Source organism: Syngnathus floridae, chromosome 1 (assembly GCF_059516105.1).
Source record: "Syngnathus floridae isolate MCC-2025c chromosome 1, RoL_Sflo_1.0, whole genome shotgun sequence".
Classification (NCBI taxonomy): Eukaryota; Metazoa; Chordata; class Actinopteri; order Syngnathiformes; family Syngnathidae; genus Syngnathus; species Syngnathus floridae.
The window spans coordinates 10,088,002-10,110,221 of NC_142413.1; the positions used below are offsets into that span (position 1 = coordinate 10,088,002).

At 37.9% G+C, this 22,220-nt stretch overlaps 3 protein-coding genes across 6 annotated transcripts; all 3 read left to right on the forward strand.

Annotated features, from left to right (window-relative positions):
* On the forward strand, positions 1-6,610 carry st3gal5 (ST3 beta-galactoside alpha-2,3-sialyltransferase 5). 3 transcript variants are annotated; one of them, XM_088388340.1, is made up of 9 exons: positions 86-384; positions 1,111-1,206; positions 1,893-2,010; positions 2,416-2,625; positions 2,821-2,957; positions 3,474-3,660; positions 4,109-4,267; positions 4,973-5,029; positions 5,123-6,610. In XM_088388340.1, the coding sequence occupies exons 1-9, from the start codon at positions 377-379 to the stop codon at positions 5,225-5,227; spliced, it is 1,077 nt and encodes a 358-aa protein (XP_088244466.1). In that variant the 5' UTR covers positions 86-376; the 3' UTR covers positions 5,228-6,610. The 3 variants fall into 3 exon arrangements, with proteins under 3 accessions (XP_088244456.1, XP_088244466.1, XP_088244446.1); XM_088388330.1 differs by lacking the exon at positions 86-384 and adding an exon at positions 1-79 and having other exon boundaries at positions 4,973-6,610; XM_088388320.1 differs by having other exon boundaries at positions 4,973-6,610.
* A 1,310-nt stretch (positions 6,611-7,920) lies between these two features.
* LOC148403995 (long-chain-fatty-acid--CoA ligase 1-like) lies at positions 7,921-18,357 on the forward strand. Of its 2 annotated transcripts, none has more exons than XM_088396417.1 (21): positions 7,921-8,066; positions 11,176-11,533; positions 12,280-12,394; positions 12,945-13,009; positions 13,303-13,404; positions 13,503-13,602; positions 13,705-13,880; positions 13,974-14,006; positions 14,112-14,163; positions 14,251-14,324; positions 14,592-14,669; positions 15,074-15,208; positions 15,299-15,433; positions 15,601-15,696; positions 15,881-15,953; positions 16,038-16,126; positions 16,194-16,310; positions 16,388-16,531; positions 16,671-16,775; positions 16,871-16,942; positions 17,063-18,357. In XM_088396417.1, the coding sequence occupies exons 2-21, from the start codon at positions 11,339-11,341 to the stop codon at positions 17,201-17,203; spliced, it is 2,097 nt and encodes a 698-aa protein (XP_088252543.1). In that variant the 5' UTR covers positions 7,921-8,066; positions 11,176-11,338; the 3' UTR covers positions 17,204-18,357. The 2 variants fall into 2 exon arrangements, with proteins under 2 accessions (XP_088252543.1, XP_088252627.1); XM_088396501.1 differs by lacking the exon at positions 7,921-8,066 and adding an exon at positions 10,271-10,325.
* Positions 18,358-18,494: 137 nt separating this feature from the next.
* On the forward strand, positions 18,495-22,181 carry cenpu (centromere protein U). The gene is given in 14 exon segments (XM_088396623.1): positions 18,495-18,747; positions 19,305-19,359; positions 19,453-19,531; positions 19,668-19,788; positions 20,076-20,148; positions 20,264-20,350; positions 20,431-20,494; positions 20,724-20,823; positions 20,943-21,021; positions 21,130-21,177; positions 21,369-21,430; positions 21,640-21,796; positions 21,872-21,904; positions 21,906-22,181. Coding segments are annotated over 14 exon segments (1,053 nt in total). The 5' UTR covers positions 18,495-18,742; the 3' UTR covers positions 21,996-22,181.
* Positions 22,182-22,220: the final 39 nt, after the last annotated feature.

The window sequence follows — 22,220 nt, forward strand, 5'->3', positions numbered from 1 at the left end:
CTTGACTTCGTCTTTCCGTGCGGAGGCTGGCCTTGGCCTCACCGCAGTGACATTTCGTCTACTAATATCCTGAGTTAAGGTATGCACGTGTAAATATTTTGAATTAATTCGAATGACAACTGCCTTCAACTGGGATTATAATTTATGAGAGTCAAATCTGTCCATCCATCCGTCTTGGTAAAATTAAAATACGAAGACTTGCCATATTCTCGCGTGGTTTTGTGTGGTTTCGATGGCTTTCCTTCACGCCCCTGTGAAACTGCCGGAGTTCATCGTCCGATACACGGAGAGATTAGGGTGACGCCGAATTAATACAATTACAATAAATAATAATCTTGACTCGAAACATTCCCGTCAAGATGAAGTAGTGGGATCCATGATAAGGTGAGTCCCCTCAAAAATGACAGAACGTGTAGAAACGTCACTTATGTTGCTTGAGATGATTTGTTTATCTGCAGCAAGGACTGAAATGGAGGCTGGGGCAACAGTTAATTGTTGTTTGTGCTATTATGACATGTATTTGTCGAACATTTGCATCGAAACCAATTTTGATTATGATTCTGTTCAAGTTAACCGTCATAAATAATTGACAATTTGAGAAAACGTATATAGGTTATGCTAATGGTCTGGTCTCGTGGAGTTTCCAGAAAGAAAGAAAGAAAGATACTTTATTGATCTCCGGGGGGGGGGGGAAATCCACACAAATTATTAGAAATTGTGATAAGACTTGAGCATGTGAGTCGTAGGCGGATCCATCATATCCCCTCCCAAGGTTAAAGTGGGCAGGAGATAAATAATGTATACATTGATTTTAGAATACAAAATTAAATGTAGGTTCTTAACTACGGAGGACCAAAACTGCCCAAATCAAAAATGAATAAAAGTAAAGCTAAAAAATTGCTTTTATTTTTTATTTGCTTTGATTTTCGCTTGTTTTTTATTTTGGCAGTTTTCTTCCTGCAACGCAGAAGTAAATTTTATTCAAACGAGGCGGCACAGTTGTATTTTTTGGCCTTTGACGCAACACAAGACGGACGTTGGTCTGTTGCTTCCTGCCTAGGTTGGTTGGATGAATGGTTCAGACAATTTCTTTCATTGTCCCATGTGCAGGTTAAGATCCTTGCTTCATCGTAGAAAGCAGATCATCTCCTATTATGGTGTGAATGCTGGGAACATGAAGCTTCCAAAACGCTGGGCAGCACACAGGTGAGCTGCATGAAATGATTTTTCAGAAAAAAAAATCATCTAATTGTTTTATTTGTGTCAGGCTACTTCATATAAAAATATGTGCAACTAAATAAATGATTCTAAGCTACATATTTTGAGATGACAAATTCTGAATGCTCTGTAGCACATGAATCCAATTTTGACTATATAAGCCGTCCAATGACTTCTTTGTAGACTCTTAAGTGTTGGCAGTTTTATTGGTAGCTTTCCAACCTTGACTACCTTCCGACTGCCTAGTTGTCACATTTACTTCTTCTTATTCCTGTTATGAGTTTGTCTTGCAGACCTCTTACCAAGTTGAATGTGGTCAGGTTACCAGACAGGCTTTGTGGCGTGCCAGGTTCTCTTTTTATTTTAACAGTTAAAACTAGCGGATGTGAGTGGTATAAATTAAAGTAATGTTTTACATACTCCAAAAAAAAAAAAAGGAGCTGAGGCAATGCCTTAGCAAATTATGCAACCACTTTTGACTTTTTGAATTTCTGGTATCATCTGTTGTATTTGTCTGACAGTTGGTAGTTGTGTGCTTAAGGTGATAGCGCTTTTTTATTTGAAATATTTACATATACTTAATGTATGTAAAATGTTTGCAAAAAGGCAAACCAGGTAATGTTGAATAAGATTAATGTTTATTCTTTCTGTTTTGTGTTTGTCTCTGTGTCCAGACGTGCGTTTCTATTGGCGGGAATTTTCTGTGTGCTCTGTCTGGTGATCGTTTCATCTCGGTCTGGTAAAGATGCACTTAAACCTCCGGATTGGCATGTCAGCCCCGAGTATAAAAAGGTGAGGATGCATTGTTTTTCCTACTCTGTGTTCAAACAGATTTACTTTTATTTACATTAGAAGTAATGAGGGCAACACAATTTCATTGCGTCGCTATCAACATCCGTCTTGTATGATATCAGATGCATTTCTCGAATCGAAACAGTCACTATCAATGCTGCGACTTTCTGTTTGTTCCATCAGGCGGTACTACCACAAGTAACTTGCATAATTTTGTTTGGAAAAATATGGGTTGGTTAAATAAGGAATGTTTAACCAACCCATGTTTTTACGTGGTCTTGGGACCTGTGTCCCAAGACCTCGTCTCTTGAGATTGTGCAAGTGTTCGTCATGTGGTGGCTTCTCGTTGTAATTATCTTGTGTTTGTCATTATGGTTGAAATATTTCATGTCACCTATGTTGCAGCTAGTGCACCAAAATGTTTTCAAAGTACTTGAGCGGCAATGTCAACGCGAAAGCACCAGGCAGGGGCTTTTGGCTCGACTACCGGCTTCCAGTCACATGACCCAGCCCTTCCTGTGGAAAGACACACCGCTTTCAAGCGACTTCTTCAAGTACCCACCCCCCTTTGGGTTCAGAGGTCTTCAGGCAAATGTAGCGGCTCTGCTTCAGCAGGTGATGTGTGTCCATAGATTGCAATACGTTCAGTCTGTATTTTACTTCAAATATCCCCCACTTGGATATTATCACTGTTTTATGATTAATTATTTTAAACACCTCCTTGTATTTACTGCACCACTGATATCTGTGGTGAATGACTTTGTGCAGCTGTGTGTCTGTTTTTTTTTAAATATTACTTTATTTCCAAAGTTGCCAGAGTCCAACGAAGCACCCTCGTTCAAAAAGGCTCCTGATACATGTCAGCGCTGTGTGGTCATTGGAAATGGAGGCATCTTGAAAGGCCTGGAGCTGGGTCCTTTCATTGATCGTTTTGACACCATTATAAGGTTAGTAAATGTCCCAGAAAAAAAATTCTATAAAATTATTGTTTACATGGGCATTCTCTAGGCTGTACGTCAGTCATTAAGGTTTATGAAATAATCATTTGCTTGAATTTTGAATTCAGATGAAGACTAAATTCATCTTATTGTCTTGAGCATTTCCTTTGCAATCATCCCTGAGTACATTTGCATGGACATTTTAGTCCACCACTCTAACTCAAAATTTGTGTTGTCCCAGTTCACACTCATGTAAAGGATATCAAATGACCAGTTGTTGTGTTTATTGAGCCCTCTGGATGGCACTCTGCTCACTATATGGCTGAAAGAACACTGACTTGCCATTTCTTAAGCCCCTTCCTTTGAACCAGCAGTGCCACCTGGAGGAGTCCCAAAAATACATCTGGTTCATGAAGCAAATTTGAATCTTAATTTTTCCATCACCATTTTAAAAACGATACATTTTAGAATTGATGTGATCCTAATGCAAGACCCTGACTCTTCCTTGTGTCTTGGCTGCGCCAGGTTGAACAGCGGTCCTCTCGGAGAGTTTAGTGTTGACGTAGGGAATCGAACCAGCATCAGGATAAGCTATCCAGAAGGCACGCCCACTCCCTGGCTTGACACAGACCCTCAAACAGTATTTGTAGCTGTTGTATATAAAGGCGTAGATATCAGCTGGATCTCTGCAATGATTAACAAGCTCACTGTGGTGAGGACTATTGTTTTTTTTTCTCTGTCTGTCGGTCGCTCTGGCGTTCTATGTGATTAGGACCAACCTATTGTCTGTAGATGTACACGTTTTGCTACCAGCAGTTTTGTCTCCTAATGTTTGCAAATGACTCATCATATTTACTGGTTCTAATTCATTATTCATGACAGGAGTCAGTTCATGTTTCGTAAGACAGGTCTCACTTCTTGTGTGAAATGAAGGCGATTTCTTGTTCCATTCAAATTGAACCCTCACACAAGGTTTGGAGGTCCACAAAGACATTTTTGTGCAGTCTTAGATACTGTGGGCAATGTACGAATCGGTCTGTAATTTGTCATGGAATGAGAGTCACTTTTGAGAACACGAGCAACAGCAGCTAATTTCCCCATCAATGTTACAGCATCCGTGATGAAGAAACAAGAAATATGACATGCGCTTTCTGTTGCAGCCATTGTGGGACTGGCTATTCTTCTGGCAGGATGTTGCAGAGGAAATCCCCCTTGAACCCAACAGGTTCAGACTCTTAAATCCACTCCTCATCAGAGAAACAGCGTTAGGTTTACTAAAATTCTCCCCACCTACTACACGCTTGTGGGGCTGGGACCAGGTAAGACATTGCATAAAAGTGACACACCAATTATACAGTATAGCTCAGGATTATTATTATTATTTTTTTTTTTGAAAGGAAGATTAAGACAAGGTGAAGACCTCTTAATTCATTTTATGGTACGGGTATACATATTAAGGAGCCACGAGAGCAGGGGTGTCTAAACCTTTTTCCTGCGGGGCCGCATGCAGCAAATGAACAATACCATCCAGTCAGTCAAGCAATTATACATAAGTTATTTTGCTTCATCACGGCTTTCGCTTCAATGTGATAAGGCAAATTAATGGCAGGCCACAAATGGACCCCGGGCTGAAGTTTGGTCACCACTGTATTCCAGAAAGTGTCCTTGAGCGGATGTTATGTCTCTAAAACAGACAACAGAGATGAATGAAACAACTTTACTCGTCAGTTTTCCTGTTAATCTAGTAAAAATATACCGTACATACTGTATATTTTGGAATATTTTGATTTGAATAGCGATAGATATACGTACTTGTATCAAATTTTTGAGAATTGCAATAGCCAAAGCCATTTTCAATTTCAAAATACCCAAATGCACAATGATATACTACATCTTAATCATTTCCTGAATATAAAGCAGCAAACCATCTCAACATTTTTTGTATTGTTGATAAATTCCCCAAGATCTCTAACACTTGTAAAATTCTTGCAATGATATTTAGTGTTTGTTGTCTTGTTCTGCAGAATGTCCCCACGCTGGGCGTCTCTGCACTGGATTTAGCGAGTTTGCTGTGTGACGAGGTGAGCCTCGCGGGCTTCGGCTACAACCTCTCCCAGGAAAGGATTCCAATGCATTATTATGATCAGGTGCCTATGAGTTACATGCTGTGGCAGGGTATGCACAATGTGAATGAGGAGACCAAAGTCCTTAAAAGTCTCATCAAAGAGGGAACCATCACTGACCTGACAGGGGGCGTTCATTGCTCCTTCTGCCCCTGATTACCTCCAAACCTACAGTCTCCTACAGAAGTACTACTTGAACTTCAAGGTCAATTCTTTTGTCTGTATACCAAAGATATTTGGGTTTCGGATCAAAAGGTAAATATGAGACAAAAGTTGACAATTCCTGATTTTCGTTCAGTGGTATTATAGATATAGTAATTCAAGAGAGAGCACTTTTTCTTGAAAGCCACCCACTTTTCACATTCCTGCTGTTCAAATACTTTTTTTTGGGGGGGGGGCTGTATATACAGTACTGTCAAGCATTATCTTTTAGAACAGTGCTGTGCATGGATAACTATTCGGAAACAGAAACACTAAATGGTTTGTTGAGATATTTCAAAAAAAACGTTATACAAGCAAGCATAGTAAATTTGCACTGAAATGAACAAAAATATTATTCCTTACCTTTCTGTTCCTTAGTTTACAGCAATTTTAACCATTTCATCAATTTTAAAGTGACAAACGTCTTTTTTTTTTTCTGCATATAAAAGTGTTGTATTCCACATGTACATGTACATGAACACATTCCTTCATCAGATATAGTACTTTTGGCTGCCTATATTTCAAATGTCATATCTGAAGACTATAATATATTTGAATGTTATTCTATTTAATTTTAGGTTGTAATGAAATATTTGTCTATGGACCGGTATTTGTAATAAATCTGAATACTAGCTGTTTACCTTAAGTAAAATGGGGGATTTTTTTTCACAAAGTATATATGCTTTGACGAAGTACAATATTTTTATTGACACTGGACAAATCTGCGAAGCAGATTTTTAATGTGTAGCTACTGAAAAAGGTGAATTTGTGTTCACCTAAAAATCTGTAAATGAAAATCAAATTTAAAAGCAATCACTTGCTACCATGTGCAGTACGTGTATTTCTCAAAAACAGACTTAACTTAGACATCACTACAAGCGTTAAATATTTTACCTGGGTTTTGAATTGTGACATAATTTCCCAGTTTGTTAAGTGACACATTTACCTTTCAAGAATCTTTCATAGTAGTGTGTAAAAAGCTACAGTAGCTTATCACCCAAAATATGAATTTGTTAATGTATTCATTTCATGTGTTTTTGGGCTCTGACTATTTATAAATTTCAGGAAGATGGCTAATTTGTGTGTGTGTGTGCGTTGATAAAATCAAAGCTACCACAAAGCCAAATAGTAGCCTTGTTCTATTCAGATCAGAAAATGTCCTTGGTCTCAGAAATACCTAGATAAGCATGGAAATAGACTTAGTCCCTTACATGCACTGATTACAATCTATTAATGATGATATGTCTCAAACAGTTTGTTTTTTTAGCACGTTCTACACTGTCTGTACTTTTTATCTAAATAAATACATCTAACATGGGAATAAACTTTGGGAATGAACTTTGCATTTTTTTAATTTTTATTTTAGGTAAGTGAACATTGCTCGTTTTGTTAAAAAAGGCAAATTACACAGGAACCTAGGGCGTATTAAAAAAAACAACCAGTGCTATGTTTGTCTGGAATGTACCGTATCACGAGTTGGCCCAAATTTCTCAATCGCCACCCTGTCCCTTGATGTGTATCCCTATGAAATAATCAGCAGGAGACGATTGGCCTCTTCCTCAGAAAGCAAAAATGTCTGTTGCAATGACTAGGAGTCAGTTTGAGTACATATCTACTTTTGTCCTGGACTTGGCCCGTGAGGCTTCTGACAAGGACCATCATGTTCCTTGTGATAATGCCTTTGATAAGATTGCTGAAACGTTGAACCAGTTCAGCTAAACAATGATCAGATTACCCTGAAAGAAAATCAAACTACATTCAAAATTCCTACGTCAAGTACGACTGAAGTTCTTTTCCTTTTGGAGTCAAACCTGTCCAGTGAAAAATTTAAGACTAGACTAAATTGGTCATAAGTGTGGATTTGAGTGTGAATTGTTGCTTGTCAATTTGTGCTCTGTGGTTGACTGCCATCCAGTCGAGGGTTTACTTTGTTCAAAGTCAGCTGGGTTGGGCCTGATCAGCTCACCGACAACTTTGATGTGGACGAGAAAGATATCGTACCAACTATTTCACATAAAAACACGAAACAAGCATGGACCACAACAGACAAACAAGTAAACAAGTATAATAACAGCGTGCTGAATAAATAATTAATAAATAACACAACAAATAAATATATGGTCGGTGTTATTTATTCATATTTATTATTTGTTATTATTTATATATGATTTATTTTTAAATTCAATTATCTCATTGGATATATATTTTAAATTCATTTAACATATGAATAGCATGAATTTCATTAAATCTGATTATATTCTACATTAACTACAAATAGTTCATTTAAAAATTATATATAGAATAGAACAGAATAGAATGCCCTTTATTGTCATTTTACAATCAATATAATATATATGAAAAAAAATAATTTGTTGCAATAATTGATCTGTCTTGTTCCTAAAACAGGTAAATTGAAATTAATTTATAATTTCAGTTAACTTATCTTATTGAGCTAAATTATTATTTTTTGTTTTCCCCATTGGTACCTAAGTGCATCTAACTTTCGTCTCATTATACACAAGTATAAATATCTACCAGTACTGACACTGGAGAGAAGAGTAATGTAATCACCTTTGCTACAGTACAGTAAATAACAGTTACAGAGTTATAGTTACAGTACTTGCTTCTTACATCAAAGTAACATACAGTGTTGTACTTTATAACATGTAACCGGAAAAGGCACTTAAGCGTTAAAGATTTGACCGGAAGTTGTACTTTGCGACACGCCCACCCACTGTAAAGCTAAGCGTGGTCAGCAACAAGAGGAAGCCGGCTGGAGAGCTGCAGCAAACAGGTGGGAGCTTCTAAACTTGTCGTTTTGTAATATACTACTGACCATAAAACAATGACGTGTAAAGTAGTTGTGATTGTACAGGGTGGATTTTATTGTGAGCACCGAAGCTTTTACTAGTTTAACACTTATACAATACCAGGAGATGAATCGTAACACGTGTAACAAGGGTAGAACATTACAACTACAGGCGCGCTATCGTTTTAAACCGCCTTTTTAGTAATTTGTCAAATTAGCGACTTTTAAAATATATACTTTTATATATTCTATACTTGCCTAGTGCCCACGTTAGCAAAACTTTGAAACTCAATGTGTTATAACGTGTTTTATACCTTTCAATTTTCTTTAAACCTTCACTTGGTTTCTGGTGTTCGGAGTGTTGCTTCAGTTCAACACAAACACTGCAGTGTGAAGCATCCCTCAAATGAAGAGATAAATACCTCATATGGGTGTGCAGGTGTAACTCAGTCGTGAGTACATTAACCTTTTCAGAAGTCTGCGATGAAGGTATTTGTTTAGATTGTTATTATAGTATGTGGTATGCAACGGGTTACAAGAACATAGAAGCCAGACCATATGACGTCACTACACGTGGGCAAATAAATAGACTCAGAGAAGTTGCTGTGAGCCATGGCGGAAGGTGACCCGTCTGTTATTGGTTGACTTGTATGGAAAAGCCTTGAGCATTTAAGATATACTTGAAATCCAACTTTGCCCCCTTCTCCCGTACTTGAAAGACAATCCACAGCCCAGGAGTTGAAGTTGTTGTACTAATTTATTTCGCAATACTTTTAGCTTATTAGTATGCAATTAAACCTAAACTAGAAAACCATTGTGTTGCACTACAGTATTAAGTTACACCTCCAGGCCCAACTAGTAGTCATGTGTCATGCACTAGTATCCTGGAATCTACTTGTATCATCAAAATGACCACTCATATGTAGTTGTACTAGCACTAGTATCCCAAATTTGTCTTACTAGTGAGGATAAATAGCACACTTGTTCTGGACCTTTTAGTCTGGATATCAAGGGTATCAAAGAAATGCTGGAACAGCATGCAATGACACCAAATGAGAATTGATTGTGGACATACTTTGTTGCTAGTTGAGCAACAAAGTTGCTAAGTTGACAACACTATCACTCGGTGTTTGGAGGCACTGAAGGATAAACACGGGTCCAACTAGTTTTTGGTCAGGCTCTGGACACGCATTGATATTCAGGTCATACTTTTCATAATACAGAATGCTGCTATATTATGTCTAGGAGTGGGTGAATATTGATACTTTGTGTAATTGTATTGGGTACTTCTGAATTCTACTGATAGCAAGCAGTGATATTTAAGGCGAAAAAAAAGGTTCTCCTCACTAATTGGTGCCTAATTGGATGTTTGAAATGTAATGTGTCGTGATGTAACTGAAGTGTGTCAAAGTTGACTGGTTTCGGAATTCACAGTCAATCTGGTCTGTTTTCAGAGAATTGCTAATCAGCAAAATACAGCGCTGTGTTTCTTAACTACATCAAATGTCACAGCACTCATGGCCGAAGAGAAAAAAGGCAGTCCATAAATCTTTATGTGGAGATTGTGAAACACTATTTTGCACAGTTGGACTTTGATTTGGAATGCTTAAAGTGTTGTGTGAGCAACCAATTATCCCAAGTCATCAAGTAACATGCTTTCTTCAGCCTGTTAGCCTGTCTAGCCTTTCTGTATATCAGTAAGTATGCGGGTATGGTATGACTTACCATGAAAACTCTAAAAATGTATAGAAGGTGACAAATGATTTCTAATTTTGGCTGACAAGCAGAATGCTCTTCACGAGAGTTTGGGTGGAATGTTAATGCAAAGCTTTCAGTAAATGTGCGTCACTGAGTTGGCTTCAATATATCAGCCATTGTATTACTTCCTGTAATGGTCAGTGATTACCTCATTCTTTCTAATCATCTCAGCTGACCACAGAGGTCAGAGGCTACTGGGGCAAAGTTGAGTGGGCAGAGCAACTTGATTTGACTTGTACTATGTAAAAAGTTTAGAAAACTCAGCTTTTCTTATCTTTAGAAATTATTTTGAAAAAGACAAAATAATGCGTTATAGACAATATTTAAATGAAAAAAAAAACACTTTATACTCTCAGTGGTTTGATCTGGCTGTAAATCAATAAAATGGTAGATTACTAATCAATAAGAGAGAAAGAGAAATAAGGGTGTTGTTTAAAGCAGTCACAACGGAGTCAGAGACGCAACGGTCTTACCTGTCTGTTAGAGGTAAGTGGGAAAGAAAATGTTATATAAAATTATTGGTAATATATTGACATTGCTACATTGCTCAGTGGCATTTTCATAAACTTAAAGAGTAACAGGAAAGTTGAGAAGCTCTACGGTATTGTACTGCAGTCAAACTAGATTTCCTTTTCGTGTGGAATGTATCCTGTAGAATTAGTTCTTCAAGTGGATGGATCTATTTAAAATAATCACCTCGCGTCTTTCTTTACGTAAGAGAATCTTTTTAGCTGTCAAACCTGAATTGGTTTGCAATGCATTAAGACTCTGAAATCTAAAAAACAAAAAGATCAAAAACTTGTGATTTTCAGTGTTGAAGTTACAAACATTTACTGTGTTTGAATGCGAAATTCAAAACCAAATGTCAAGGAATGCCATTTTCCCCCCTTGGAGACAATTTTTGAGGTTATCTGATTGACTGAAACTATTTTGATTATCCCTGTCTGTAATGATTCTGAATCTGGGTTTAAGGTCATTTTTTTCCCCATCTTCAGGGTTCCAGTGGAAGATAACCTCTAACTAATATGTTTACTGTCAAACAAATGCCACTTCGTGTAGTTTTAACCTCATATGCACGTGTGTGCACGAACTTGTTCAACAAGGTTTTGGGTGAACCATTGACACCCTCAAAAGGACGTTTGTGCACGAGGGCTAATGTTGTGTTTGATTTGAAAGTGTGGGTGCTTTCTTGTCAACATTTCTGAAGCGCTTCAAACGTGCTCTATGTTATGTAATGATACATTATGTTGCATTGAAAGTGAGATCAGCAGATACACTGAGTAATTTGTGATGTTATCATCCACGGCAACATCGACTCATTTCCTCCTTGTTACAGGTACACTCCTGGCCTAAAACAACTCATACACTCCTTTACCTCAGGGTGTCCCTAAAACCACTCCGGCTTTCAGAGTCCAAATTCTTCCTGTGCTCATCAAGCACTCCACCTCCACCAAGTGCAAGGCCCAAACATCACCATCTGATCCCTCCTCATCACAATCATGCTGAGCCCGGAGTTCTTGCAGAAGCTGAGACTGCCAGATCTGGATTCCGTCAGTCAGTACTTTCGGGGTCTGTCCACATCGACTTTAATCAGCATGGGGGCAATCACAGCTGCAACAACCCTCTATATGGCAACGCGACCAAAAGCCCTGCCACCCATCTGCGATCTCGAGATGCAGTCGCTCGAAATTGCGGTGAGTTCGGGGTCACTCTGCTTGGATGCCAACTCAAATTCAATTTAAATCTAAGGTCTGTCTATATCAAGATTATTACAATTCATGAAGAATAACAAAATAGCTACAACTAATTTTGTAACAAAATAAAATAAATAAAAACCAAAATGCTTTTAAAAAAAAAATTGAAACTATATCTGAAATGTATAAATTTATCACAAAACCATAGCGGAAATGTCCATCTTTTTTGTTATCACTTTATAGCATACCTACATGAGCGCTCAGGGTTAATTTGAAATGTATTAATTTTGTTATTGCTGTACAGAAGAAGGAAGATCAAAGAGAATTGTGGTTAATTAACTTTATCACATAATGGTGACTTTTTTTAATCATGCACTGAACAGTTGAAAATAAAAAACAATACTAAAACTAAAGTAAATCATTTTTTTTAAACAATAACAAAAAAACTAAAAACTAAGAACCTGCTCTAAAAGTAGACTAGTTGAAGTTCAAAAACACAAGCCAAACAAAATAAAAAGTAACTATCTTGAAAAATCCACAATTATTTAACTCGTCTTTGTTCTTAAAGCCTGTAGTATCATTTCATATGTACTTATAGTCTCCCGAGTGGCATCAAGGTCAGCTTCTGTAGCATAACCAATCACTGTTGTTTTTATACAAATTAAATGTCATAGCATTTGTGGAAATTTGGAATCAGCGGCTGATGAATGAATGAACAATTGTTGTATTTGCCTTTTTTTCCCCAGGGCGGAGAATACATACACCAATCGACTCTGCTAAACGGTGATGATCTCTTGACACGTTTCTATGACGATGCAAATACAATGTATGAATTCTTCCTGAAGGGTGCTCAAGTATCCAGTAAGTGATTTGATGCACCCAACTGACATGACTACACACGTTAAGATGGTTAACTTTTTTTTTTTTTTAATGTGAAAGAAGATTGGTAAAAGATTGTCCCGTGTTCTCTTACTACTCTCGTGGTGCATGTAAGATGACTGATTCAGCACACCACTCACATGACGCCACCTCCTCGCATAATCAGTGGCCTCTCCTCCTCCAACCCAGAATGCCGGAAAATACAAATGTGGTTGTGGACGATGAAGCAGAGGAAGCTAGGCTAACGTGTTAACACAACCAAATTCCCTTATATCTGTGAAGTTTGCTCACGAGTCAGCGTAGAGGTAGAAGGGACCCATTCTACGAGAAGAGCTGAACAAAGTGGCAGGTTGGAGAGGCGTGTGGGCTTCCCTTTTTATGCTACTGCTGCCCTCATGACCCAACCACAGATAAGCGGAAGAAGTTGGATGGATCAAGATAAAACAGAAAAAGAACAACGGGCAAATGTGGCTAAAAACATTTTGATACAAAAGTAAAATAAAAGTAAAAGTAATTTTTTTTTTTCTTTGAGATAATGGACCATTCCTGGGCTCCAGAAAACCCAAAGGTGCCTATGAATGGATGTCCTACCAAAAGGTAAGCCTGAGCACAATCTGCAACAAAACCACGGCTGAGATGGATGCTATCAATTCCATTGCGACTCAAAATTGATTGAGTTATGTAATTAGTTCACGTTGAACCAGTTATGCAGGTGTTTGATGCCTTAATTTAATGGTGTCGTTTTGAACATACAGTAGCATGCAAACCAAAATTTCATATATAGTTCCCTGGGCATTTTTGTTGAATCGCACTACTACTACTCCATGGAATCACAATGAGCAAAAATAGAAACCCCATGTCACACTAGACATGTCATGTATGTGTTTTAGGTAATGGAGCGAACAGAAAATCTTGGGTCTGCTTTTCTTTATAAAGGACACTCCAAGACCAATGACCCCAACATTGGCATCTTCTCTCAGAACAGACCTGAGGTAAAAAAAAAAAAAAAAAAGCGCTTAGCGATAACTCAGACGTCTCGCAAATAAAAGCTGTTAATTGGTGTTATCACTTTTTTTGTGTCAAAATTTAGTGGACAATCACCGAGCTGGCTTGCTACACCTATTCCCTGGTGTCTGTCCCGCTTTATGACACACTTGGTGCAGAAGCCATCAACTACATTATAGACAAAGGTAAGAAGCCATCACAGAGAAACTGATGAAAAGTCTTTCTTTTTTAAGTATTTGCTGTAGGTTGCACACGTGACTTGATTTTCTTTGTGGTTTTTGTTATAGCCTCCATCTCGAGCATAGTATGTGACGTGGCAGATAAAGTCAGCCTGGTACTTGACTGCGTGAAGGACAGGAAACACTCCGTGAAAACTATTGTTGTAATGGAGCCTCCCGCCGACGAGCTGGTGAGCAGAGGCAAGCAATCTGGAATTGACATCCTCAGCCTACGAGAGATGGAGGTCGGTAAAAATGCTTGTTTATTTCTGAAATGTCCTACTTGTGGTTCAACATATTGACTTTTGCTCTCCTCATTTTTTTTCGGCATTGGACAGGCCATCGGAAAGGCTAACCATCATCAACCTGTGGTAAGCGACTATTAGCTTTTTAGTATGATTTCAGCAGCCAAAAATCACAAGGGTGTATGATTGTGAATGATTTATTTTTCAACCTGAACACTTCAACGTCTGCAGCCTCCCAGATCTGAAGATATGGCCATTATTTGCTTCACTAGTGGAACAACAGGTGAGGCTCGTACTCTCCACATACTCGCAGACACACGCTAGCACACACACATAACACTTATGCTATTAAACGCATGTGTTGTTTCAGGTAACCCAAAGGGAGCCATGTTGTTGCATCGGAATATTGTGGCCAACTGTTCAGCCTTCCTTAAAATAACACAGGTGAGGCACCAATGTCATATCTGACATGTTTGTACATGAAGCTCAGGAAATGGATGAGTATTATTTTCCATATTTTGGTCTGGAACAAATCTTAAACTGCTACATTCCTACAAACAAGCCGTCACAAATTGAGCTGCGGTCGATATCAGTTTTTGTTTGCTTTTGGTGCTCAAGTTGACGAAGGTAGATTAGGTTCAACACTTTTTAATGATAATTTATCACACTGTCTGCTTGTTTGTGTGTGTCTGTGTCACTGGAAATACCTAGGCCTCTTGTCCTTTGGGGCCCAGTGATGTCCATATCTCATATCTTCCCTTGGCTCACATGTTTGAGAGAGTTGTACAGGTATGTTATTAGTTGTTATTTCCTCTCAATGACCCTAATAGAAAAAAAACTGTAGTTCTTAATATACAGTGGTTAATTAATTTGATGTAATACATGAGACTACCACTGAATCAGCAAGGTAATGCCAAATTATATTATTAAAGTGTAAATATAATCTTTTTTGTTATTAGTAGATTTTCTTTTTTACAAAACGAGTGAAAAAAATCCAAAGTACCTTTTTATCTCTTGATAATTATGTCAAATATATTTGTTTACTTGCATTCTTGACCAGAGTCATTTGTTTCAGAGTCTGCATGAGAACATGAATGGTGTCATCAATTTTGTTTCATGGCAGATGTTATTTGTGTGTTTCTCAATGATTTGTCAGCCACTTTTTCTTCTGGATCTTTACATTTGTTGTATAGGGAGTGATGATGGTTCAGGGGGCCAAGATTGGATATTTCCAGGGAGATATTCGTCTTCTGATGGATGATCTCTGCACACTAAAGCCTACAGTGTTCCCTGTGGTACCTCGACTTCTAAACCGAATGTTTGATAAGGTAGGGGTCTTAATAAGTGGAGCTTTGTAGTATGCAATTATAACATAAGAATATAATAATAATAATTTAATATGCATTGCCCTTTTACAGATCTTTGGGCAGGCTAACACTTCTGTGAAGCGCTGGCTGCTGGATTTTGCATATAGTCGGAAGGCGGCCGAGATGTTGAAAGGCATTGTGAGGAGAGACAGCATCTGGGATAAATTGATCTTCAGAAAGGTTCAGGTTAGTCGAGCTTTTTTTATTCCACTCGTTAATTCCAGCCGACGGCAGTGGACAGTTTATATAGAGTCACATAGAATATATTGCAAACGAAATTTTCTACTTTAAATGTATGAAGCTGGCAGTAGTGTTGATTATGTATAATAACTTTTTTGTTCTGCCCTGCACAGGCTAGCCTTGGGGGCCGCGTACGTCTGATGATAACAGGGGCTGCTCCCATTTCGCCCCCCGTCCTCACTTTCCTCCGAGCTGCGTTAGGCTGTCAGGTAACAACTGCATTTCTTACAAGATTCTCTCACAATGATCAAGTACAAAGAAGTTCTGGCATCTAATCTGTGACAACCACAATTAGTCCTTTTTTTTCTTTGATCAAAACCTGGTGTTGTATTAAGAGGGATAGAAAATCAGGATTACGGCAAGAGCAGTAATAGCAGTTTTGTTTCATCTCAGTTTTACGAAGGCTATGGACAGACAGAATGCACCGCTGGTTGCACCATGACCATGCCCGGTGACTGGACTGCAGGTACAACTCTCCTTCTGAGTTAACGATAAAGTATCATGTACAGTAGACCAGCAGAAAATGAGGTATTGCATTGATATTTTCCAGGGCACGTTGGCGCTCCTCTGCCTTGTAATTTTATCAAGCTGGTAGATGTGGCTGAAATGAATTACCTGGCCATAAATGGCGAAGGAGAGGTGACAGACACATCAAAACTTAACTAAACACGCATTCAGAATCCTAACGTTGTTGTCTTCGTTTTAGGTGTGTGTGAAAGGTCCCAACGTGTTCCAGGGTTATCTTAACGATCCAGAGAAGACTGCAGAGGCTCTCGACGCTGACGGATGGGTTCACACAGGCGACATTGGGAAATGGCTTCCGGTGGGGATTGCAAGCTATGTACTCTCTTTGTAGTACTTCTGAGGATCTGGAAAAGCAATGGCAATATTTGTTTGCAGAACGGCACACTGAAGATTGTGGATAGGAAGAAGCACATCTTCAAACTTGCTCAGGGGGAATACATAGCTCCTGAGAAGATAGAGAATGTCTATGTGAGAAGTGATGCAGTGGCACAGGTGTTTGTGCATGGGGACAGCCTACAGGTAAGTGAGGTTGTGTAAAATGATTGCTATAGCGTAGGATGATTCCAGAGTATTGTAATTGTGCCAATGTTTTGCCACGTCTATTTTAGGTACAAAATCCTTGCAGCACCTCATCTTGCATTTGTTCTCTTCCCCAAAGGCTTTTCTGGTAGCAGTGGTGGTTCCGGACCACGACTTCCTGTGTGGTTGGACCAAGAGGACCATGGGAGTGGAGGGCAGCTACAATGCACTTTGTAGTCGAGCGGTAAAAAAATGACACCATCGAATGTTTCTTATCAGAGTAGTAATAGCTTGGTTGCACTCCTGTGTTTATTGAGTTTTCTTTTTCTGTCTGCACAGGATGTCAAGGCAGCCATCTTGGAGGACATGGTGCGACTCGGCAAGGAAGCAGGCCTCAAGTCGTTTGAACAGGTACAAAAAGACTCAACTATTAAGCAATGTGACAGTTGATGTTTTGTCTATCTCACTGTTTGAATCTGCTTTGTTGTGCTCTTGACCCAATTGTCTTCTGTAACAATCTGTGTCTTCCAGGTGAAGGCCATCTGTCTTCATACTGAGCTGTTCTCAGTCACCAATGGTCTGCTCACGCCAACACTAAAAGCCAAGAGGAATGAATTGAGACAATACTTCAGATCACAAATAGATGAGCTATATGCCAGCATCAAGATGTAGGAGTTCAGGAAGACGTGTGAATGAAAAGACAGCCGAGAACCAAGCAGGAACATGCAGACCAAATGTCAGAACATGCCAATTCACTCCAAATGAATGTTTTACCTCAGATTTTCTACTGTGGGATTTTAATAGCTGAAGTGCATTTTCCCCACAACTTAAGCCATTCACCAGAAGTCCTTAATGCATGTCTGTGACACTCTCTTGTCACAATAACCCTCAAGGCTGTAGAATTAGCATACTCTACAATATCTAGTTTTAGAACCCTGGATAGTAACTGCGGTGCCAATCCCATATGGTTTATGTTACCATGACTCTTAGGAGCAGAGCTTTTTGATCTCAAGTCTTAAAAAGTGAGTGAGCACAAGCTATCTGCTGGAGAGGGGCACGTTATCACCATGCCGCTGGATTTTTTTGTGCTAATTCGTGTAGTCGATGTGTGTGCATGTGGCACATGCAGTGAATACATCGCCAAACTCAAATATTGCGTCATTCATTTTAGCTGAACATTTGAGTACATTTAAATACCACTTATCAGAAGGTAACGCTAATCTGTGGAGCCAGCAAAACTCAGTGCCTGTCTTCTCTTTTGCCTTTGACATGTTGACTCAGTGAAGTTCATCTGTTTGAAATATGTAGCAGATAAACTTGGTATGGCCTCAATTATGTACATTTTCCACAGTGTTAAATTGGTTGGCAAGAACTCCAAATACCCAGTTATGTGTATGCAAGTAATCCAAAATACATTTTTTCATAATGTGGTACAGAAAATGGATGAGGTTTCGTACGGGTACACGCACGCACACACACAGAATAAAAAACATTACTTGCATTATTAAAAGAAGTTTAAAGAATAAGCATATTCCAATTGTAGTAAATTGTTTTTTGTGAACAATGACTAAGCTTCATTTAGAATACAACTAACATAAAAAGCCAGAAATAATTGTAAGCCTCAGGAAAGGAATGATTAAAGGACAAAGGGAAAATATCTGAATGTATTTGTGATTTTAAACAAATGTGATATTAATGTGATTTTATTTCTTTATAATGATTGAAATGTGTCTTAATCTGAATAACTGTGCTTGATCTTAGTTTTTTTAAAAAACTTTATTTATATGAATTGAAATGTACGTTTTTAATTAAAAACGATCAAATGAGTTGTTAGCGTTTCTTTCTGCGTGTGATTTCTGTATATGTGAATGTGCGTGTAAGTGCGGATCACGCATTTAAGTCATTGTTCCTACTCGGACTGTTTTATAAGATGTACCTGTCCGCATCACAGACCGCAGTGCTGTTCCCCCAAAACTTTTTTAATAGCATATTGAAATAAAAACACAAGTGTTGATAATATATTAAATAAAACTCAAATTTGACATTTTATTATTTTATCATTTTTATTTTTCCGTTTTGCCCCTGTAACACCCCTGTAAATGCGAATGGTGCAACCCGGAACTTAAATGATTTTGCGGGAAGATTTGTCATTTTGGATTGGATTTATTTTGCAAACACTTGTAGTTCGATCTTCTTACTATAAACTCCAAGATGAGGTGAGATAAGTTTACAAATAAGACGTGTTTTATCATGTCGGGCTAGTACGCACATTCAACAATGCCTTGTAAAGCTACAAACAATGTCTTATACCGTTATTGATGCCTTTTGTTTTGTGTCGTTATACTCTTTAATATATTGCCTCACTTAAGTAATTGTAGCATGTTTCTTTTTAGTATTGAAGGGGATGTGTGTTCTTTAGCCCCCTAAAAAGGTTCGTAGATTTTTTGGGGGAGTTTATTTCTTAATTTGTTTTTATTATGTGTTGCCTAAAAAACGTGAACGTCATATTTATATTGTTTTATTAATTAACTCCTGCAGAATGCGGCAAGTAAACACAAAATAGCATTAAAAAGATGTAACTATTGTTAGAACATCAATATTTTCAGTGCTTGGGAATTATTGAAGTTCAAGTGTATATGACCTGTTTTCAGTTTTATTCTTCTAAGGCAATCTTGTTGTCTATAATGTTGAACATTACCTAATTTTCCTAACCATGAACTTTGAATTTAAAATAGTATGAATTGAAAAATACTTAAATGCCTTGCTTCCACAGTACCCGAAAGAGCAGAAGCGTCAAGGCGTCGCCCATTGCACCAGTTGGCAACAAGGTGACTTGAAATACAAATACACTGTGATCTTCACATAAATATGTTACTCAATTGATTATGATGAAAGAAAATGTCCTTTTGTTTGGCATCCAGAAATCATCATCTCTGGACTCTGGCAACCAATCTACAATTGGTAGTGCCAGTTTCTTAGAAGGGCTACAGGAAAAAAATGGTGAGTTTTTAGAAGGTCGGTCTATCTCACTATTAAGATTGTATTCATCTTTAGCCAACTTACTTCTGGACTTAGCTGTAAGAAGCCACAGTCTGTAACAATGAATGACAGACTTATGTTACCTTGTGTCTCCAAGGTAACCTTCTGCACAGTACTGCCATAGAAGATGATTTAAACCTTTCAAAAGAGCCCCAGAAGACAAAAAGTCGAGTGGAGAAGAACGTCACAAAGAAAGTTAATGAAGTGGTCAAAACCAGGTAGGTTCTGCGGAGTAAACCACTAAACTAATACTTGCAAATCACAGTGTTTATCAAACTTGGTGAATGCCAAAACATTATTAAAAGACATGATATCATCGGCCACACAGCATAATTCTAAATAAAGTAATTTTTCAATATTTTTAAAACAAATTTTAAAGAACACATTGATATTTGTTAATTGGGACTTTGTCTTTTCACTTGTCGACACATCTGATTGAGGTTTTTGTTACAACATCAATAAAAAGACCACAAAAATTGTGTTTTTTTTTTCCCCTTTCTTTTAGGCCTCAGAAAAATGAACCGGCAAAGGTAGAAAAGAAGAGAGGTTCACAGAGTAAAAAGTCAAGGGACTCACAGGTACAGTAAAAATGTTGTCTTCTCCAATAGTGTTTTTTTTGCAGAGAATTTGAGTATCTGAAATTTGGTTTACTAGTAGTTGATGACAATGCTGTTGCCAAATGTCTGTCCTCAGGAAGAATTAGACACCGTGCCTTGCACCAAAAGGAGACAAAATCAAGTCCTGTCCTCTGATGGTGACACAGACGAGGACACAAGCTGGGTACTCAAGTACCTCGGGTTAAATGTTCTTGATAGCTAATCGTCTTGTTCTAATCCTGTCCTTTGTTTTGATTTATTTAGAACCCAAGTCGAAAGAAAGCAAAAATCCAAAGTTTGGAGAGAACTTCAAAAAAGTTGACCAGAGGTACTACTCTAAAGGGCTAATGACTTAAAATGTACATTTCTTAAATTTGATGGCATGTGCATGTAATGTACATATCTTCACAAATAATTTATTTTTATAGCATCTGGCTTGGTTTAATCGCTTCTGGCCAAATGACAACCAAAAGTGTTTCCAGTTGTCAAATGGGTTTTCGAATTCCTTTATTAATTATAACTGTACATGTAATGCATCTTTTTTTTTAACAAAGCAGACAAAGTCCAAACAAATGGGAAGAAAAGGAAAAAATCTCAAGGAGGAACAGAGTTGGAAGTGGTGATGGAGGCCTTCCTCAATTTCTGTGATGAGTACAGGTACCCGTAAATTGTTAACCAGAGCAGTTTGTATAAATAGAAATGTCTGCAACCCGAAACCTCACGTAAGTATTGGTGACAAAATGACTTGTGGGAAAAATATTTACTGTGTCTTACAGGGATTCTGTCGAGTCTAATGCCGTTAAGAAATCAATTGATTGTTTCTCCAACAGTGTCAAGGAACAACTTCTTGAAAAGGTTAGTCTCCTTTGTTAAAAAGGAGGAGCTGTTGTGTATTGCCATCTCACAGTACACAATTATTGCAAAATTGAAAGGTTATATTTTGGTCTTGCAATTTTCTTTCAGATGGCCTCAAATAGAGAGTTTAAGGCTCTGAAACGGGAAAATTCCAAGGTAACCAATCTCTGTCAGAGAGCCTTTTTTTTCCAGTTGTAGAAATAATAGATATATAACATAAGTCTCAAATTTAATTAGCATTTTCTTATAAATGATATGTACAACTTAAATCCTGTGAATGATGAAAATGTTTATGATCGCTTTATGTTAATAAAGTACATTTGCTTCATTTTGTTATTTTGTGTCAGGTGAGCTCCATGATACGTACAAAGACACAGCAACTTTTGGATGCCAAGCATGAGCTAATAAGGTGAGGCATTTCTAAGAGAAAAACACCATCCCGAATACAGCAAATAATCAACTATAAATTTAATAAAGTTTTTTTTTATTAAGAATTAAGAAGATTAATGCAACCATTTTCACTCATCTCAATAAACTGAGTTTGATGTCACAGGAGCGCTTGTCTTTCTGACAGTTTCATACAGTACAGGTAATAATTTCAATTGTATCATCCAATAGGGCGGAGCGGCTTGTGGACTTGCTGCAAAAACAGAAAAATGACCTCAAACTAAGATTAGAAGATCTGAGAAGAAGCCAGGCTTTCCTCAAAGATATTAGAGGACTCACCCAAGTATATCTGGACTACCGGACTGCACATCCGAAAGAGAAAGAGACCGTATGAACTGCTGCACTTGAAAACACGATAAGCACCCACATTGACACGTTATTCTCTATCTTCTTCCTCTTGCAGTATGGTACGTCCAGTGTAGCAGCTCAACTACTAACATCCTAGTCCTAACATTCAAGGAGCACAGGACCAGCCGAGACTGATCAATAACAATTTGGAGAAAGAACTGAAGGGAGATGGCAAATAATGTGCTGGACAGTGGAGTCCTATACCAATACACAACTCGTGAAGGAGTCACAGATTATTCCTGGTTAAGTAATGATAAATGCAATATTTTTCAAATATCAAGACGAAATGTGTCTTTTCAAACTATAGAATGGTAGCTTAAGGTTTATTTGTTGTATAGAAATCTAATATTAAATGTAAATATCCAGTTTTTTGTTCTTTTTTGTGTTTTATGCCTTCGTGAAAG

Bases quoted from the DNA above. Each gene is read 5' to 3' on its own strand.
- st3gal5 (XM_088388320.1), top strand. The intron at 2,011-2,415 runs GTGAGGATGCAT...CCTATGTTGCAG, and splicing joins TCAGCCCCGAGTATAAAAAG to CTAGTGCACCAAAATGTTTT. The intron at 3,661-4,108 runs GTGAGGACTATT...TTTCTGTTGCAG, and splicing joins TGATTAACAAGCTCACTGTG to CCATTGTGGGACTGGCTATT.
- LOC148403995 (XM_088396417.1), top strand. From the start codon at position 11,339: ATGCTGAGCCCGGAGTTCTTGCAGAAGCTGAGACTGCCAGATCTGGAT. The intron at 13,405-13,502 runs GTAAAAAAAAAA...GTCAAAATTTAG, and splicing joins TCTCTCAGAACAGACCTGAG to TGGACAATCACCGAGCTGGC. The intron at 13,881-13,973 runs GTCGGTAAAAAT...GGCATTGGACAG, and splicing joins TCAGCCTACGAGAGATGGAG to GCCATCGGAAAGGCTAACCA.